The 19,394-nt window shown below is 40.8% G+C and overlaps 1 protein-coding gene across 1 annotated transcript in view; it reads right to left on the reverse strand.

The window, feature by feature from the left end:
• Positions 1–527: 527 nt before the first annotated feature.
• The window catches only part of rims3 (regulating synaptic membrane exocytosis 3), a 37,267-nt gene continuing 18,400 nt past the window's right edge, over positions 528–19,394 (reverse strand). Inside the window, exons 3-7 of the mRNA XM_051390110.1 lie at positions 8,551–8,692; positions 8,356–8,468; positions 7,658–7,759; positions 7,422–7,561; positions 528–6,538 (exon numbers count right to left, since the gene is read on the reverse strand). Coding sequence (XP_051246070.1) covers positions 6,326–6,538; positions 7,422–7,561; positions 7,658–7,759; positions 8,356–8,468; positions 8,551–8,692 — 710 coding nt within the window. The 3' untranslated portion in view covers positions 528–6,325. The remainder of the gene's footprint in view (positions 6,539–7,421; positions 7,562–7,657; positions 7,760–8,355; positions 8,469–8,550; positions 8,693–19,394) is intronic.

Genomic DNA, 19,394 nt, shown 5'->3' on the forward strand with positions numbered 1-19,394 from the left:
TGCATTAGATAAATATGAAATATCCATAAAATATATCACTTAGTTTACTTAATGATAGAAAAGTTATGATGCTGTAGTAAACCCACATTTAGTCAGTTACACCAAAAACTCTGTATCCATCAGTAATCTTGATTGTGACTATTCACATTCTTCATAATATCAATAGATCATAACCCGACTCTGCAGTTCATCTCAGCTCTACAGACCTTATTAGCAACTTTCAGCACATTGTTTACTGTGGTGGTTTTACGGCCCACAGATATACTGCTTTGGTTCACTCTCATGGCTCTCAAAACATCAGTTCTGGCCACAGCAGGGCAGCTGTACGCTACCTGCCCAGCATCAAACAGCAGACAGGCAGAGTTAGCAAATTGCTGGTGAATACAGGAGCAAACGTTCTTCCTCAGGAGTTGGTGAAGACAATCCGAGCTAAAAGAGAGTGAATTTTGAACTTTATCAGGTGGCTACAAATGCGACTCTAAATTAATGAAGGAACTGAAAAGGTTAAAATACACACATGACAAAAGTTTGTGATTCAAATAAACTTTATTGACTTTGCGTCCAGATGTCAAAGGGCATGCAAATACAGGCTTCTGAATCCGAAATTGTTCTTTTTTTCCTCAGTTTGGTTCTATTTTCTTACAAAACTACGTGCACCTTAAGTAATCAATTCTGCAGCGTACAAACCACAAAAATACCAGTTTTACATTATCAAATACTGCACATAGAAAACATTTACAAAGCACAGGTATAAAATTACAGCTCCCTTTTTCTTCTTTGCCATAAACTGCATCCTTACATCAGTCTGTTATGTTTTGCCCTTAAAAACGTACTCTGTGAACACTCCTTTGTGAAAAGGTTAAGGCCGGTTAAGAAAAGACAACCGCTCATCTACCAACACCAGCAATCCAGATTCATTTGGCTGAATGTTTTAATGCTCCCATCCAGCTTTACATTTGATTCCAAGACGTCAATCTATTATATGTGCTAAGGAATGTCATTGTGGTCCATTACATATAATCAAAACCTTCCTAAGATTTACTTTATTTTGAGGTTGCACATTCAGCCGTTAGTTCAGGGTGTATTCGAGAGGTTTGTGCTTTGCTGGGCTTGATAAAATGAAGGTTGTCTTGACAGTGGGGAGGGGAGCTACAGTGGCCTTAATATAGTCTGACAGACAGCTAAAAGGACAAAATGGCTACTCAGGAAACTTGTGCTGTGATTACATTTATAGACGCAAATGAAGACAAACTGGCATATTCAGCAGCAAAACTCCAATTTGCCCATCAGCTCAGAAATAATGTCTGTTCTGTTCTCGTTGACAGCTGCTACATTGGCAAACAGACATATGGAATGCATGCTTCATTAGAAAATGAAAGTAGAAGAAAAACTCAAGAGATCAAAATTTGTTGCTCGTGGTGGGCTATCATAAAATAGCAGGTATTCACAATGCATTGCATGCTGTGTTGAGTCTAAATTGCTTCTAGTGTTTGGAAAATGTGATTCGACTATTACCTTATTTGTCATTACAGTGAGCTGATAAAGATTGAGCATGAGGTTGGCACGGCCCAACAATGAGTGTGAAAGAGGCCGAGGCCAGGAGTGAAGGCTCCAGCAACAGTAGAGGCTACAGCCAATGGTTATTGCCAGAAGAAGTATTTCAGAAAATGGAAGGCTAAGTCCATGCTACTTTAAGATACAGCATTTTTGACAATTTGTTTGCATCTCAATAAATTCCCTTTGATAGTGTACTGGATTAAATTGACTTACTCATCATTTGTTATTATCATAATTATTATCATCATAATCATACCATCATAAAGATTAAATACAAGAAAATCATCAGAGTAACCATGCTGCAAACATTTCAGAGTTCAAAGTACATCATAATCATAACAATTCCATCAGTTTGAAAAGGTAAATCGATAAGTTACTCGGTGCAAGTGGGGGGAATAGCAATCTTTTCTGTTGGACACCCATCGTGGCGATCTAAATAAATAAAAATGCATTTCGCCCGACAGAGTTCATGCTTGTTTCAACCACAGAGCTGTTCTTTTAACACACAAAGAATAAGACATATAGTATACAGTACAGTAAAAGTAGGGGATACCTGAACCAATGCAGGCAAGGTCCCTGGAAAGTCTTCAAAGAGACGGTATAGCAAACAAGATGACAAAAAAATTACACTCAGTTCTGGTGTAAGGATTAAGAAATACATTCATAAAACTATACATATACACATATATAACTTCAGTACAATATTTCAAGCAAAATACATTTGTCAAAACTTTCAGTTGTGTGCTACAATAGTGAAGCAATGTCTCCTACACAAAATAAGGCCATTGTAAACCGAACAAGCCCTCATTTTCGCAAAAAATCTAAAGGCAGGTTTTACCCACGCCGCTTCTCTGACTCCCTCTCCTCCTTCTCAGAATAATACCTCTCTCCTTACAAAAATAAAATACATTTTCAACATAGCACTCGAGAGACGATTCAGGTTGATTGAAGATACATTATAAAAGTTTTGCACGCAATAAAATTGGGTTGGAGAATGCTCAACGAGGATCTTAACATGGAAGCAAGCAAGCATATGGGTTTACATTCCACGCATCCACAGCCTTTACATTCAAACCTCAGCTGAGCCATGTTGAGATACGGTCTAGCTCAAGCTAATACTATCTTCACCTATCTGAAACATTGTTTACCAAGCTCTACATGCTCCGTGCTGTTACCCATAAACTGCTGATAAGCGTCTGTAATCGACACTTTGATAAATCCAACAATTTTGCTCACCTGCTTGCATGCATCTACCTTCACATTTACAAGTCTACTCAGGTTCACAAAACCACAAAGACTCTCAGACGACCTGCTGTGACTCTTCCCTGCTGCTTGTGAGGCTTCAACCTCTCTATAAGAACCCCTTTTCAACTCACTTAAAAACAGGAGAGTCCGTGTCAAAATAATTAAATTGACCATGAGACAATGCTATGATAATCATGTGATACTACAGTAAATTCTTTCTAATCTATGGTTAAATGCCACAATGGGAGGTGTTAATGTTCATATCTGAAAACCCTGATCCTTAAATTCTCTTCACTGTGGTCCACAACGAGTGTTTTTATAAATATCTGCACATTGAAATCTCTCACTCACTCATATCTTGCTGCCCTCCCACTCATTATTATGCATCACGCAGTACAATAAATGCACCTCATTGAAAGACATACACCCTTACTACACTTTGAAGAAAGGCAAAATTGCAGCTTTCCTTTTGGTTGCAGGAATCAAAATTTGGCAAATGCTTTCAGCTCTCAATAAAAACCCCTCTTATCGTGTAATTATACATCTCTTTGCATTCTCTTTTCCTCTACTTCCAATGATTAGAACTGTTAATGTTCAGGGCTACTTAATATACAGCAAAGGGACATATACAGTCTCATGAGCTCCAAAATATTGGAAATCACATGGAAAAATATTAACAGTATTTTTTAAAGAGTTTACCAAGGACTAAACATTCAGCAGGGATGTTATACAAGTCTACGGATTTCTTTAGGATTTATTTCTATTATTTTTTTTTCATTTATTTTCTTTCTCGTCAACCAAGCTTTTTTTGTCTTCACAAAAGGCGCGCACTGAAGAGAATGTGTGCAAATACCAAGAGTATAAGTCCTTATTTTTACATCATGCCAGCTGTCCACAAAAATAGATAGATACAAATTAATAAGGTACATAAAATTACTTAATATACATGACCATTACAGATACAGACCCAGCAAGGAATAGCTCCAAAACGTACAAAGAAATTGGAACCCAGACCTCGATGGTTCTTCTAAAAAGGCCTGTATACATGATAGGAGGGTCAAAAATGACCATCGCCATCCTCCCAAAGAAATTCAAGAATGCCAGAGATCCCTTTATCCAAAGTTGAGAGAGAGTTAAAATATGAATTCTGTTGGTCTGAGATGCCGAGAAGAGAAAATGACTCGGAGTTTCCCTTTTTGTAGAAATATGACGAGAAGATTGAGCTACACGGTCCTTAACAGACGACAGGACATATGGTGGTGATAAAACCAGATGTGAGCTCGTAAACAAACAAAAGCTTTTAACAGCCTATAGATTGAGACTGTCATGTCTCCTAATACTACTGAAACACTACTGTCTTTATCCATAAACATGGTTTGGTGATGGTCTCAAGACAGACTAATTCAAAAGCCACTGAAGAGAAAGATGATAATATCATCTTAAAGAAAACAGTAAACACCAGTAGCTCAGTTTGTCCTGCTGCTCCTCTGCCGTCAATGAAATCTCAATCATTGCACATTTTACTTGAACAGCCGAGAGGTCAGTCTCACCTTGTTTTCAAATGCAAGAAAAAGGCCAAAAGACATACGTTTTTTTTAAGATCTAAATGTGATTTAAGTTTAAAATCAGCGGGAGAACTGACCTGTTTCAGCTGTCTTAGTGGGCCTTCACACTCAAATTCAAAATAGACTCAAGTTACATTTTCATGCTGGCATTCAATTAAAAGATTGCAGTGTGACCAAATAAAATTTAAATAAATAAAACAGGTGGTCAACCACTGCACATTTGTAAATCAAACATAATACATATTTTACAGTAAAGTGCCATCTTCAACACAAACACACTGCCTGACAGGAAATATGAAGAGTGACATATTGCACCTGAAACAAGTAAAACTACCGTACACGGCAGGTTAACAATCACCCTGCTAGCAAAGTAATACTGGCATAAATAGTCAGATATCCCAAAAAAAAAAACTTGTCTGGATTGAAATACAAGTTTACACATTTACAACAAGTTACAGTCGGTGTGACGGAAAGGAGTGACCAAAGAGAAAGTAGTACGGTTAAAGGTTGTAGTTGGTACCAGCTGTGCGCATGTTTGCCTGTGTTTGCGTGTCTGACTCTGATCTGACCAGATGCGGAGAGAGAGAGACTTCTTCCTCCCTCCTCCTACGTCAATTAGGAAGAGTGTAAAAAAAGATGACATCGCAACGGGGGGCGGGGGGACGGGGTAAAAAAATCAACAGTAAGTTCAAACAAGTCTAGGTGCTGGTATATACGGAGAGAGTGTGAGACTGTGGCGCCCCCTAAATGAGAAGCACAAGAACCCCAGACAAGAAGCGGGACACATTTCCCAGAACGCCTTTTGTGCTGAGTGCCCTGTGCGGTACAACAGTCCTTTTTATGCTCTAAGACGAAGGCAGGATCAGAAATGTGGTCATCAACGAATGAGTAGAATGAGTAGCTGGCTGACTAATTTGCTCTCTTCTTCTGCAGATGGCGATGATAGCCCTCTCCCCCGTCACCCCAATCTTTCTCCCTAACTCAGTGCAGTGCTCTTTTCTTAGGACGGACTGCAAAATAAAGCGGCATCTTTACTCCCATTACATTGTTCAAGCTAAATAAAAAGATTTAAGCACTTTAAAATTTCTCTACAAGGGTTGCAAGCAAACATGCAGAATGCAGCCGATACATACATAAACACAAATAAGTATTTAACTATCTATTTATATATATATATGTATATCTATATATAAACTCTGCCCTGGGAAAATTATAGAATAGCAGTGTTGCTACCTCACATAATAGCCATTATGTGAATATCCAAGCCTGTTGCCCAGGTACGTTTATGTGTTTGGCCTAACTGTTCTCTGCTCGTGTGTGTAGAATGTATCTTCTTTTTTTGCATTACATCTAAGTCATTGACTCTGCTACATATCCATACTTTATATTGTATACTAGTTCACCTACTACTTATAGTAATAATAACAACAATAACAATTGCTTTGGTTTTAAAAAATAAAGTGTTTTTTTCTTAGTTTGGCATAGAGAGTTTAGAAACTGGCATCGGGATGGCCTTGGGATGAGTTGTGCATGGAAATCTGGTACCTTGGAATGCAGAATATGGCACCCGGTGGGTCATTGTGTCATGGTAGGAGACGTTGAAATGGGAGGGTGAAAAATGCTACATGTTCTGGTAAATTATGTGTACTTCAAGTTGGATTTACTAAATGTTTTTTTTTTTCTTTTTCAACTAAAAAACACTGATCCTTGGGTGAGAATATGGACGTCATGGGTAATGTGCAGTATCAGATATGGCAGCATGTCACTGTGTGTATTCATGTGGATGAGATCTGTATGTAAAATGTGTCTTCCTGCACAGATGCACATGGGTATACTGTATATGTGTGTGTGTATGTCTACCTGTCTTCTTCAAATACAGTCGTTGTGTATATACAGTACGTGTGTCCATGTCTGCATGACTCTGCCTGTGCCAGTGCCTGTGGGTGTCTACTGGGTGTCTAGGTGCACGAGGGGCTGGTAGCGCTCTCCAGGGAGGACTGGGAGAGGCGTCTGGTGAGGGGTCCAATGCTGGGATCTGCCAGAGAGGAGGTAGGGAACAGCTTGTACCAGCCGCTGACCGTGGCAGACAGGTCCAAGTCCTCCAAAAGGATCTGGGCCATTCCCATGAAGCACTTGTGGTCCATACGCCCATAATCTCCCCACACTATTACCTAGAGGAGAGATGAGACACAAATATGGGCATATACCAAATAGACCATATGACAATATACATTTTCACATATTTTAGAGGCCCTGTAAACTTCATGAGTAATGAGCTTGTACATGAACACAGATTTCTTATTGTTTCTGTGTTCTTCTCACATGTTTGAAGTGGGTGGGCTTGTTTCGAAAAAAAGGTGATGTCACATACTGTGCACCAATCAGAAGTTAGTAACATTTGTCAATCAAATGCAAACACACCACAACAACACAGTGTTTTTTAGTGACACGATCTTATAAGAACCTGAAAATATTTTTTAGTTTTGATTGTTGCTTATTTAGTCACAAATCTTTAATGTTACAGAGGGTAAGTAGTAATATAAGTTACTGTACTCATTTCCAGGGATTTTAACATCAAACCTCAGCTTATTTCTCTTCCTGTAAAGTATCAAAATGTTTTTGCTGAATGCACCTTGTTCTCAAGGGAAAATATAAACTGTTATCCATTAAAATAATAATAAAAAATAGTCATAAGATTCATTTAAAACCTAAACTCTACCTACTCTTTTTAGGCAGAAATATACAAATTCACTGATGAAAAAAATTATTCTGCCAGTTGGGTTACATGGTTCCACTTGCTTCCTATGCAGTATTGTTTGTCTTGAAACAAGGAAAAACTGGGTACGTAACTCTGAAAGAAAATGTAATTACACTACAATCCTTCAAGCATGTCAGTTTTTTTCGACAGGATATTAAATTCTCTCAGAGGCGCTGGAAGATCTTTTGACAAATGAGAAAACATATTTTAGGGTGGACATTTATTATTGCTAAGCTTGTGTACTGGTGTGATCAGTAGCAAAAAGAAAATTATAAAGAGGAAAATAAATCACATACCTGTAACACTTTACCCTGAGGACTCTCATCAAACAACAGAGCCTGCTGGTAGGTGGGGTCCAGATTCTTCTTCACTACTTTGGTTTTCTTCTTGGCCAAGCACACACCATTCTCCAGCACGTACACCTTCACGTAGGTTGCTGCAGACAAAGCAACAACTCAGTGAAACTCCTACATGGGAGCTAAGGAGCTAAGTCAACAGACTTTTAACAGTGGGTGAAGTCAGTTCAGAGTACCTGGTATGCTCTTGGAGCCCGGTTTGGGGGTCAACCCTCTGGCCTGATTGACCTCCACCTCCAGCTGCCCTCCTCTGTCAACCATGCCTACATGGACATCCCCTGTAGAGGGAAAGAAAACACACCATCTCTAGCGATCCAATAGAATCCTACATAATCAGACCCAAAAACCTAAAATCCTGTGGCGCTTGCTAAACCAATGCTTATGGTTCACTGGGGTTGCAGTGACTGATATCTAACTGCAGAGGGCGACACAGAGCTGTGAGTCTTCTTAACCAGGTAAGGTGGAGTACAGTGCTCTGTTCTGTTGTTTTTCACAAGCAATGACCTTTGCATGAAAGATTTATACCTCATGCAAGAATAACTTCATGCGTGCTGAGTGAATACACTAGTACTGTGCAGTATTTTTAGAAGCAGCTGTGCATTTGACAGTTTGTACGTTGGCATATGGCTGTGTAGATTGTTTAATCTCATTCTCTGTCATCCTACAGTGCAACAATATTTAGTGTATTTATTACACTTTTAATGACCTATGATTGTCTCATTGCTACTTATATGTGGTATGTTGCTTTGTCGTTGTTTAACCGACCTCACATGAGCTCAAAGAATCTCATGAAATCTGAGAATGAATCAAACAATACTGGACAGGAGCTGAACAGGAAAAAGATGGTGTAGTTAGAGTTCATTCCTTGGCTTACCCATGGGGGGTGTAGCTAGTGTTTGCCGGCCTACAATCTGAGCAGGGCCTAGTCCATCCAGAAAGTCACTGAACTGGCTCTCAGGCCCCAGGCGTGTGGTAGGGAAGACAAACCTGCGAGACAGGAAAGAGAATAATGATGGATGGATCCCGTATATGGATGGGTGGATGGAGGAACTGCAGGCTGGATACTCACGTTCCATCAGAGCTGTTAGAGTTGGTGCTGCCGTCAGTTGAGTCCTTGCTGCCCTGCCGTGTCACTCGGTTCCTCATCTCCACGGCGATGCCGGTCTCCGTGCTCCGTCGGATGGTGCTGCGAAGCTTCTTGGTTCCGCCTTCTGGAAAACAGAGGTCACAGAGCTCCTGCTTTACGTGGCCTCAATTAAGCAGGATAATCCACTAAGCATCATAATCAGAGGAAGTTGTAGAGCTGTCTGATAAGGAAGTCAGGTATTACACAGCACCAACACCTGCACGATAAGCCTGTATGCTTGGGTGCAAACCAGTGTTACGAAAAGTTCTGAACCCCTACATATCTTGCTCTGCAGATGTTGAATTAAAAGTAAATGTTTCCTTCCTTCAAGAGAAGTTTGCTTACTTCCAATGTTATAAAAAAAAAAACATCTGAAACAGAGGATGGATGTTTCTGTCGATCTTTTTCATGTGAGAGGGGCTGCACAAAAAATATCCTCACTGTTTGTTTTTTTAAAGCTCCTCAATAGAAATAAGGATGAATTCAGGCTGGCCTTGAGAGCACCCATCTCTCCACTATTTATTTTGAAGCAAGTTCACTCAGGCGAGAAGGCAATCTCACCTAATTTCCACTGGGACGTCCCCACACTATTGGAAAATCTCTCCAGTTCGCAGATATTACTACGGCCCATTTTAACACACATTTTACAGTGGCTGCTGTGAGAGGGGGGCAGTAAGCTTTTAGGGGGACTCCTGAGCCCTGGCTTGCGAGGTAGAAACACACACAAATTGTCAGCTTGAGGAATGTTGTGAGTGGCGGAGTACAAAGAAAGTCAGGGAGGCTGAGCTAGGGAGGGAGGAAGGGGGAGAAGAGTGAAAGGTATTTAGGCTTTACAGCTCTGCTGATGCTAGGAGAACGTTAAGCGAGCTGAAGAGCTGCTAACCCCGGAAGAAGCTTTCAGGGCATCATCCCCTGTAATGACACACTGTATCTTGACATGCTGAGTTCAAAGTAGTAGGGCGCAGTGGAAGCAATTCAGGCTATGACATGTGAGGTTGTGCACTCACGCAGTTTTAGCAGATAACCCGTCCCATCATCTCTTCTGTCACTCCTATCTTTGTCTCTCTATCCTTCTCGCAACATTACCCAGAGTTGTCAGGGTCCAAAGAAGCAATGCAGGCTAACATCTCACCAATGCACATCAGGGCATTTTTACACAGACAGACACACACACACACAAACACACACACTGACACATTTATACAGAAAATAATAATCAGTTTTTTCAAATGTGAGGATTTGCTGCTTTTCTTTGTCATATATGATATTAAACTGAATATCTTGCACTTCTGGTCAGACAAAGCAAGGAAGGTCCATGACTGTAAACAATAAAGCAATATATAAATTCCCAAAGCTATTTAACACAATGATCTATAAAGACATGTGCATGCATTCACAGATAAACGTCATGCTGACACTTGACGGCACTAGTGTTCACACCTGAGTGCAACATTTACACTCACGCACACAGCGTCTGCACGTGAGGGGTGAGGGTGACAGTTAGTCAGACATGAGGATGAGGAAGCTGCTGTGAGTCGTGTCGGCAGAGCTTGCTTTATAAAAGGCCTCTACAAAGTCTAATTGCTGGGACTTCCCTTAGACAGGGGCTTTCTAGGCTGGCAGGGATTTAAATTCCTGAAAACGTCTTAAACCTTTTATAGACGCATTTACGTTCTCCCCTTAAAATAGTTCATTTGGAGGTAAATCACAAAGCAACAACAAGAGGAACGACCTGATTAGCTTCTTGTTTTAGCACGGCCTCCGTGCAGCTCATTACGACTGCAGTTGCTGTAGAAACTCGTACATCTCCTCTCTATAGGAGCCCAGATAGTTGAATGGTGCAGTGAAGTCACCAAAGAAGACTTTTAACAAGCGGTTGCTCATTGCTGCCAGTTAAGCGCACACCCAGGTACAGCCGTCCCACTTCATTAGCCCGAGCAACTCCAAGCTCATTAAGCACCCTCACTGTCCCCATCTCATTGCCATGACAACCACAGATACCTTGCATCATCACCATCGCTATGGAGATAAACAGATAGCAAACAAAGCCACCTGATGAGACTTTGGGGGGCTGAAAAGAGGACATTTAACGAGAGATGGGGGGGCTTAGAACGAGGGATGAAACAGAAGAGAGCACAAGTAGAAGTAAGTGCAGAGAGAAAATGGGTGAAGAGGAAGATGAGAAGGATGGGGTCCCACGGGTGTTAGAGATGGGGAGAGGGGTGCTGCCTTCTATTTATAATCATGCAGTCAAGAATATTTCTGAGTGTGCGTGTGTGTGTGTGTGTGTGAGAGAGTGAGAGAGAGAGTGTATGTGTGTTTGCAGCATCACACCCAGACAAACGCCATGTACTCCTGCTGCCATGACAACCCCCGCCCTCAGATCTGGACGCAGACAATGCCACCTGAGACAACTGGCGCCATGGCGACAGGCTCGTCTCCCATTACTTTAAAAAAAAAAAAAATAATTCTATTGAAGCAACATTTCAATGAAATTCACTGCACTTAGCTGAGAGGGAGGACCAACACCATCCCTGCAACAGTAACCCAAAGTCTGTCTTGCTCGTAATTGAAGCAGACGGGTGGTGTTACTTGCTGACTGCTGGTCATGAATATAGCGTTTGAAAACTGTTATTTAAACATAATTAGGTCACAAGTGACTCATGTATCATGACAGTCAATGATGACGGGGAATCTGTCAAAATGTGAGTGAGTTCATACAGTACACACAAGTGGGACATCTCCACTACTGTATAAACCCAACTTTGAACTATCCAGTAGCTATTCATTTAACTTCGTATCCACACTTGTTACTCATTTGTCAGCCGGCCCCTCCCCTCTCATCAAAACAGCCCCCCCACCACCACCATCCCCCCATGGTGCGAAGCAGTGATCTCTTCCTTCCTATTTAATCCCCTCCTCCTCGTCTGCGCTTTCCCTCCATTCGTTTCCATGGCAATGCCGTCTGCATTGCACCAAGAGCTCCGGCCGGCGTGTTCGCTCATAAGCCTTTCCCCTCTCTGTGTGTGTCTTTCTTTGCTCGTATTGTCCCCTCCATGAGGCTCACGCCTTAATCAGCCGCCACTTCTTCTCCTCTCTCTCCATCTTCAAATCTCATCTCCCCAACACTGTACTTTCTTTTTATTACTGCTCTTTATCTCCAGCTCTTTGTTTGCTTGCTGGTTGCCCCCCCCCCCCTTTCCTATACATACACTCCTTTATTTTATTTGCTTTATGTACTTCTCCAAATCACTCTCACTTTCATTTTTCCTTTTCTAGTAGTTCCCTAGTTCTTTTGGCCTCTGTCCATCTTTATCTCACAACTCTTATCTCTATTCTCGGTTCCATCCCATCTAAATTATTTAGCATATTTTTTCCTCTCCCTCTGCTGAACTAACTTTGTTATACAGTGTTAACATCAAATACACACACATCCTGGAGGAAGTAATTAGAGGTAGTCTGACATATATGCTGTTTGAGCAACTAAAATAACAACATTACATAAGCTGTTGTGCTTTACCATGCTAGAGCAGAGGGTTTCTTGGTCTTTGTGTGCTACAAGGCTGTTTACACACACACACACACACACACACACACACACACACACACTCAAAACTTAACAATATGTGTATGAAAACAACAGGTATTGGTCAAAGCTACTTCTGATAATCATGATATGGCAAGATCAAGTCATAGAGATGAAGATTAGGATGGAGGAAAAAAAAGACAGAAGTGGTGGGGATGGAAAGAATGAATAGCTTCAGTGGAGAGAACTAATAGCAGAGAGGGAAATAAAGAAAGGTGGGATTACTGAAAATGCCAACAATGCTGAAAAGAGCCACACACTGTGACTGCATGCACACTCACACATGATAGATGGCTTCTGTGTGTGTGTGTGTGTGTGTGTGTGTGTGTGTGCGCGCGTGTGTGCTCAGTAGATCATTAAAGCTGCTCTGACATTTGGAGAGAGCACTGATGAAGCCTCTCTCATTATATGCTGTAATATAGAATGCTGTTTTTAGACTCCCTGGCTGCGCCGACATGCCTATTGGATGCACCGGTGACGGCAACGATCCACCATGCATAGCAACAGTAACCAAGCATGAGTGTTGGAGATGAAAGATCTGTTGTGGTATCTTTACCACCAGGCCCCTGCTAAATTTGGACGAAAGGGAGGTTTGAGGTCAAACCTTAAGTAAGACAAGAGATTATATATACAATTCTGTGATTCAGAGTCATATTTATGTATCATACAGTTACATAGCCAGTGATTCAGTGGTTACGCACACACACAGACACACATCATATTTTAGGATCTAGCTTTATCCTATATAGTATAAATATAGATACTAAACTATGATTATCAGTTTCATTTCACTTAAAAACACATATACTTTTTAGAAATTTCAAACAACATATCAGAACGGCCTATAAATGTCACTAAACTCTATTCTGCAAATTAAAAACTTATGTAGATGTAGTTTCATGGTTTTACCCTCTAGGATATCCCTGGTATAACCCTGTGAATACATTAGTGTAAAGAATCAGCTGACTTATAGTTGTTTTGCTCAAGGGCACTTCAACAGCCTGAGGATTACCCATACTATGTTAATGCAGTACGGATAATGGGATCCATCCTAACGCACTTTCCACAAGTTAAAACTGTTTTGGTTATTTTAGGTAACACATTCCTGTTTTTTTCTGTGCTCTTCTCACTGGTTTAATGCGGGCGGGGCTTCCTCCAGGATGTGCGATGTTTTGTGCTGAGACTTAGATGAGAGGATTGATATCATTGTCATACCTGTATGTGTAGCTGGAGACAGCAGGCAGTTAGCATAGCTTAGCACAGGGGTTCTCAAACTTTTTTTTTTTTTAATAAGGTACCTCCTTCAACATATTTTTGACCAGCGCAAAACATTTTTGGCAGATGAAAAAAATCCTGTATAAAGTGGTACAACACAGCACAGTTTGTGCTTTACTTGGGATCTCTTTTACAATTTTTTCATTAGACTTTAAATTAACATTTAAAAAAAAATCTCATGTACCTCTTGCAGTACTCCAAATTACCCCTAGGGGTACATGATACCATTTGAGAAATACTGGCTTTGCATAAAGACTGGAAACAAGAGGAAACAGCTAGCCCGGCTCTGTCCAAAGGTAATGAATTCCAACTACCAGCACCTCTAAAGCCCAGTAATTAGCATGTACGGGTATGGGAGTGGTATCACTCTCATCTAAGTGAATAAACGCATTTCCCAAAACATCAAACGATTCCTTTTAGGGCACATCAACACTCTAAGGGGGCATCACTTATAATACTAATGCAGACAGCTTAGGGAATAGCATAAAACCTCTTTGCACTTTAGGTAGCTAGGTTAATGACCATGACTTGTGAATCTGTGTGTCTTTTTCTGGTTGCCTTTATGTTTGGTGCAAATTGTACCTGTGTTTTCTTTTCCCGGCTCCTTTGTGAGTGTGTTTGTGTTCTTCTGAAAACTTTTTCTCTATAATTCAAACATTTATGAGACATTGCCAGCCAGTCCACTTTTCTAAGACAGTAATTTAACTCTAACAGAGCGTGCAAAAACAAATAAATGTGGCAGAGAGTTAAGTGTAGCCTAGTATGGTAAGTGTTACTCTGTCTTTAATGATAATGCATGGGAGCTAAACAAAACTAATCTCCTGTGTTGTCTTTGTGTCTTTGTGTGTGTGTGTGTGTGTGCCACATTAACAGCTCAGGCAGGGACATAAGCCAGGGAGTGGACAATGTGAGACGATTAGTCTTTCTCAGCACCATGTTGCAAAGGAAATGATTTCTTCAAATCAAAAACCTTCATGTATGGCAGGATGTCTGTCAGTGAGTTAATATGCCACACGGCCTCTTGTCTAATGACAATTAATTACAATGAGGAAAGGAGTAATCTAATTCAGATGTAATTTCCTCTTGATTACTTAACTCTGCAGCTGATGGGTCAATGACGCAAGATGGCCGAACAATTTAGAGGGATGAAGCAGGTGAAAAAAAACAGATGGCTAGAAACTAAAAAATGTTGATATTTCACACAATCTTCCATTGAATGTTAACCACTAAACATCATTTTCCAACTACCTGGGACAAGACAGAGAGAAAACAGAATAACATCTGGTTGACTGCAAAATAATAAACTGCCTTGTCGTGTAGTCTTGTCTGCCAGTTCTACCAAATTCTGTCAGTGGAGGATCTAAATTATCTGTTTTTCCAGGTAACAGTGTCAGTATCTTCGATTGAAGCAGAATAATGAAGCCAATTCCACTTTGTGTGAGGAAAATTACACTGAGGTCAAGAACAGTCCCCAAACAAATCGCCTGACAATGAGAAGGGAAATGATCTCACCATCTTGGCGGCTTTGTGCTCTCTGATTTAAGAGAAAAATAACACTTTAAGTCTCAAAACTAAAACTAAATCTCTTCGACGATGTTTCTTGCAGTACAGCAGCAGCCTTCCTGTGCCATGACACGGATTCAGAAATCAAACATAAGCATGTGTTGCTCCTATGCACCAGAAGCTGCTCTCCAGTCCACCTTTTCTTTCACAGCACTGTATGGCAGACGACAGCAGGCTTGTGTACATTATGTGTGTTTATAGCACTTTATGTGGAATAAGAGGAGTGGTAATGACACCATGATTATAGGTCTTTTACACACAGACATTCCCACACACACACACACAACAGAGTGACTCACCTCACACACTTCTGAACTCTGTGACACTTTACTGCCTGTTAAAACCTTGCTTGTGTGCCATTAAGTGCCTTTTGCTCATTTTCGACCCGGGTTGCTAAACCTGAGAGCCCTTATTCTATTAGTGCAGTTCACCAGATCAACTAAAAGCCCCCAACAAATATGAGAAATTATACCTCAGCTGGCAGCTGTGTGAAAACTCTGACATGATGTATGATACATACAATAAGAAATAGCAATTCAATGATTTTCATCAACAGAACACAGGCTTTGAATGGAGTGTAATATCAAATATATAATAATATAATATCAAAAGTGCAATATGAAAGAATTTTTGTGTCAAAGCAGTCTATGTATTGTGTTGCAAAGATATCTACTTAAGTTAGCATGCTAACAAGCTAGCTTTGGCCCATCATGTCTCATAATACCACTTTCTTACCCCCGTTTTCCCATTAAAAAGAAAAATACAACTGTACACTTTGGTTTATCTCTCTGCTGTTCCAACAATCGGCAACTCTGATTTAGTCTAAATAAATTCTCTGAGTTTGGCTGCTGAGCCCGGTTCTGTTACACCAGGTCATTCTGGCACCACTCCCGCCAGCATTCCCATCTGGGTCCCTCCCACCCTAGTCCTGAAAACCTCCTTCTCCCAGCAGTCCAAAGCTCCTGTGCTAGTAGTGTAAACACCAACACTCCCCCGGAGCTCCGGGCTCCCAGTCCAGGCAGAGTCAGCTCATAGACATATGAGCTAACAGGACCAGAATAGGACACGAGTTCATGGCCATTCCTTTGAAATAAGTTGTTTTGCTACAAAATTTCACCATCTTAAATTTTAGTGTGACTTTAACTTCGCTGGTTGCCTGGCAATTTGCCTGAGTTACATCAGATAAAGTTCCATCAGCAATGGTGTTTAACAATGAAGACAACAACTCCCTTGATCCCACGCTACTTTGTGATGTCATCCAACTGGCAAAGCTAAGCTAACTGCTTCTGGCAGCAGCTTCACACAGAAATTAGGTTGGTATCAATCCTCTCCTGTAACTCTCAGCAAGAAAGCAAATGAGCGTATTTTCCAAAATGTTAATTTTTTCCTTTAAATATAAAGGTTGCATCACATTGCAGGTGCAGTGCCTTACAACTGAGCGTTGTTCACATTTGGTTGAGAGGCAGTGTTTTACATGCAGATCCTATCCCCACACACACACACACACACACACACACACACACACACACTAGCAGGTATACAGGTACAAAGACAGACAGATTTGCAGTTGAATGGTTCACCAATCTGTCTGGCTAAGAATAGAGCATGGAGCATGGAGGAGTCAGTGCGAGATTGAGAAAACATGATAGACGTCCTGAGTGAAAGTGAGAGCGAAAAAGATGGAGATGAAGGGACGAGAGATAACGGAGGAAAATTAAGATGTCAGTGAGCTGGAGGAAACACAAAGAGGGTAACGAGGGAGTATGGCAAGTGGAGAGATGAGAGACAGAAAGGGGAGAGAAAGTGATTGCCGGTCAGCTTAGCTGGTGTTTGGTAGCCTCTAAAAGCACCAGTGGGGAAGAGAAAGCTTTTAGAGACATGAGTAAGGTTTCAGTTTGTGTGTGTCAGGAGAGCCAGTGGCTCAATACGCTTCAAAAGAAAAAGGAGGTGGCGGAGCAGAAGGTTGGGTGAGGGAGACAACAGAGCAGCAGTCTTACCTGAAATAGCAGCTCAAAACACACAAGGAGGATTTTTCTATTAGTCATAGAGAATATGAATAGATATCATGTGTAGTCATCCTGTGAAATAGCTGTTATTATGAAAGGGCAGTTCAAGTGTTACCTCGGCTCGGATGCTGCAGAGATTTAACAACTTCCAATGTTACTATTCTAACAATTCAGAGCTTTTTATCTACTGTTGCTCCTTTTGTTCACAAGTCTTTTCTGAGATGTCTTGATATGCAAAAAAATTCTCTTGAATTTTCCCTCGAAGGATCTGATCACTGTAAGCTTTCCAAAATGTCTGCCAAAATTCCTAAAGTGTGTTTCTTAGCTGTGACTCAGAAACAGAGCTAGAAGTAGGGCACGAGTGAGTCACCCTGAAAACACCCTGAGTACTAAAATGCCAGGTTTTTTTTCTGGTCCACTGTAACACAGTCAATAAGGCATGTAGAGGCTAACTGTTTTTAACCAGTTGACATACAAGTCTGTAGCCTTTTGCTGTGTTTTTGTTCGATCTCTCGGTCTTGCCTAAACATCCCTGATCTCTATCATGTGCTTAACTATTCCAAAACATGATACACATCTTTAATAATGTAATGAGGGAAATAGAAGCTGGAACTGAAAGAAAGCTGACAATTATAGGGGAAGGATACTTTCAGATACTGCATCTACATTCTGTTTAGATAATAGTGTTTTAGTTACTAATATTGTCTACAACTGTTACATCAGCACTCTTTATTCATTTTGGAATAGAAACAAAGACTCCTAGAAAATGTTATCCATAGCTATCTTCCATCTGCATCACATCAGTCCGTCCGGCAGAGCTGTCTCAGTGTGGGGGTGTATTTAGGAAACTACAAAGACTTTTTTTTATGTACACTGTAGTTCAGGCTAACTGATCAAAGCAGAGCTTTAGCTAAACACTGTCCTGTCAGAGTTATCAGCAATGCTTTTTGATAATCAGTAATAACCGGAACTGTAGGCAATAATAAAGTTAGCTAAAGACAGAAAGGTTTTACACACCACACCATGCCAGTTAAAGTTGTCTTTGCTAAAATATACACTAAATAACGTGCACTCATCTAAAGGCGTGGGAGCAGTGCGAATGGATAACTTAAGTAATGTTAGCAATCACAATCATTAGCTGGTAAGAGATTATCTTTGATACATTTATCTACATGTAAAAACAGTGGCTAACAATAAAACAACTTTCATATATCAAAATTTACTATGAAAGTACCCAAAACATTATGAACCAGACAAGCAGGAAACCGGCTAGTAGCAGACATTTGTGAGCTTAGCAACTGTATATGTATCATGAAGTGTAGCACAGGCTACATTAGCTGTTAGCAAAAGGTAACTTTTAGATGCCATAGACTTTCACTCTGGCAGTAAATATGCTAAAGCTAAAGCTAAAGTCGCATTTTACAATTTAGGCTAAGCTGAAAGTACATTTCAGAAGCTGTTTGGGAGGAATATCTGTTTGTGAATGCCCTGTAGCTTTACATTTGCTCTACACAGATAAACAAAGTTTGCATAGCTTAAAGTTTTAATTCTAGTATTGGCTCATTTGGCCATTGGCTTTATAAATCAACAAAACTAAATTCATTGACCAGTAGTGTAGTTTGTGACACTAAATCAGGCAGTTTTTATAGCCAGGCAAATAAAACATTACTGGCAATGGTGAAATCAGCTTCACATATCTTCACTCCCAGTTTGGAGCTAGTTACAGTCAGCCAACTCACAATTATGTGTCTGTTGCTGCTGGTCTTGCTTGGTCTCAGAACAAAGTTGGAATCAATTTAAAAAGCAAACTAACACATATTCTCCTCCCGTGTCAGACATTTTTCCCTTCTCCGTCTCTGTTTCTTTTCTGTGTCTCTGCTGTACTTCCAACAGTATCTTACATCGGCTCAGAAATAAACACGCAGAAGACAGAAAGATTTAAATAAAGAATATCTAAAAGAATTGAAAAGTGAGGTTGAGAAAAGAAGAGGATTGGTGTTGAGTGGGTTGATAGAGCTAAATGAAGCAGAAAAGAGTGAGGTGATTGAGTGTGAATGTGCACCAGCCAAACACACACACACACGGGGGGCTTGAAGCTTTTCACTGGGACACTCACCACAAACACACACAAACAGACACACATCCATGCCTGGTTTCCTTTAATCTAACTCTCCTGGTGCACTGCATCTCAGTGGCGCTTGTTTCTCTGTGAGCCCCGTCCCTCCAGCGCAGACTGACAGTGTACAGGGACCCGCTCTGCTGGCTCGGTTTTCACAGTCATGGATAAACCTGCTCAGGAGATAAGACTGTGTTCAGCGGAGGAGTGACTCACCCATTAAACCTGGGAAACCATTTGT

This window comes from Dicentrarchus labrax, unplaced genomic scaffold, assembly GCF_905237075.1.
Source record: "Dicentrarchus labrax unplaced genomic scaffold, dlabrax2021, whole genome shotgun sequence".
In the NCBI taxonomy this organism is placed as follows: Eukaryota; Metazoa; Chordata; class Actinopteri; family Moronidae; genus Dicentrarchus; species Dicentrarchus labrax.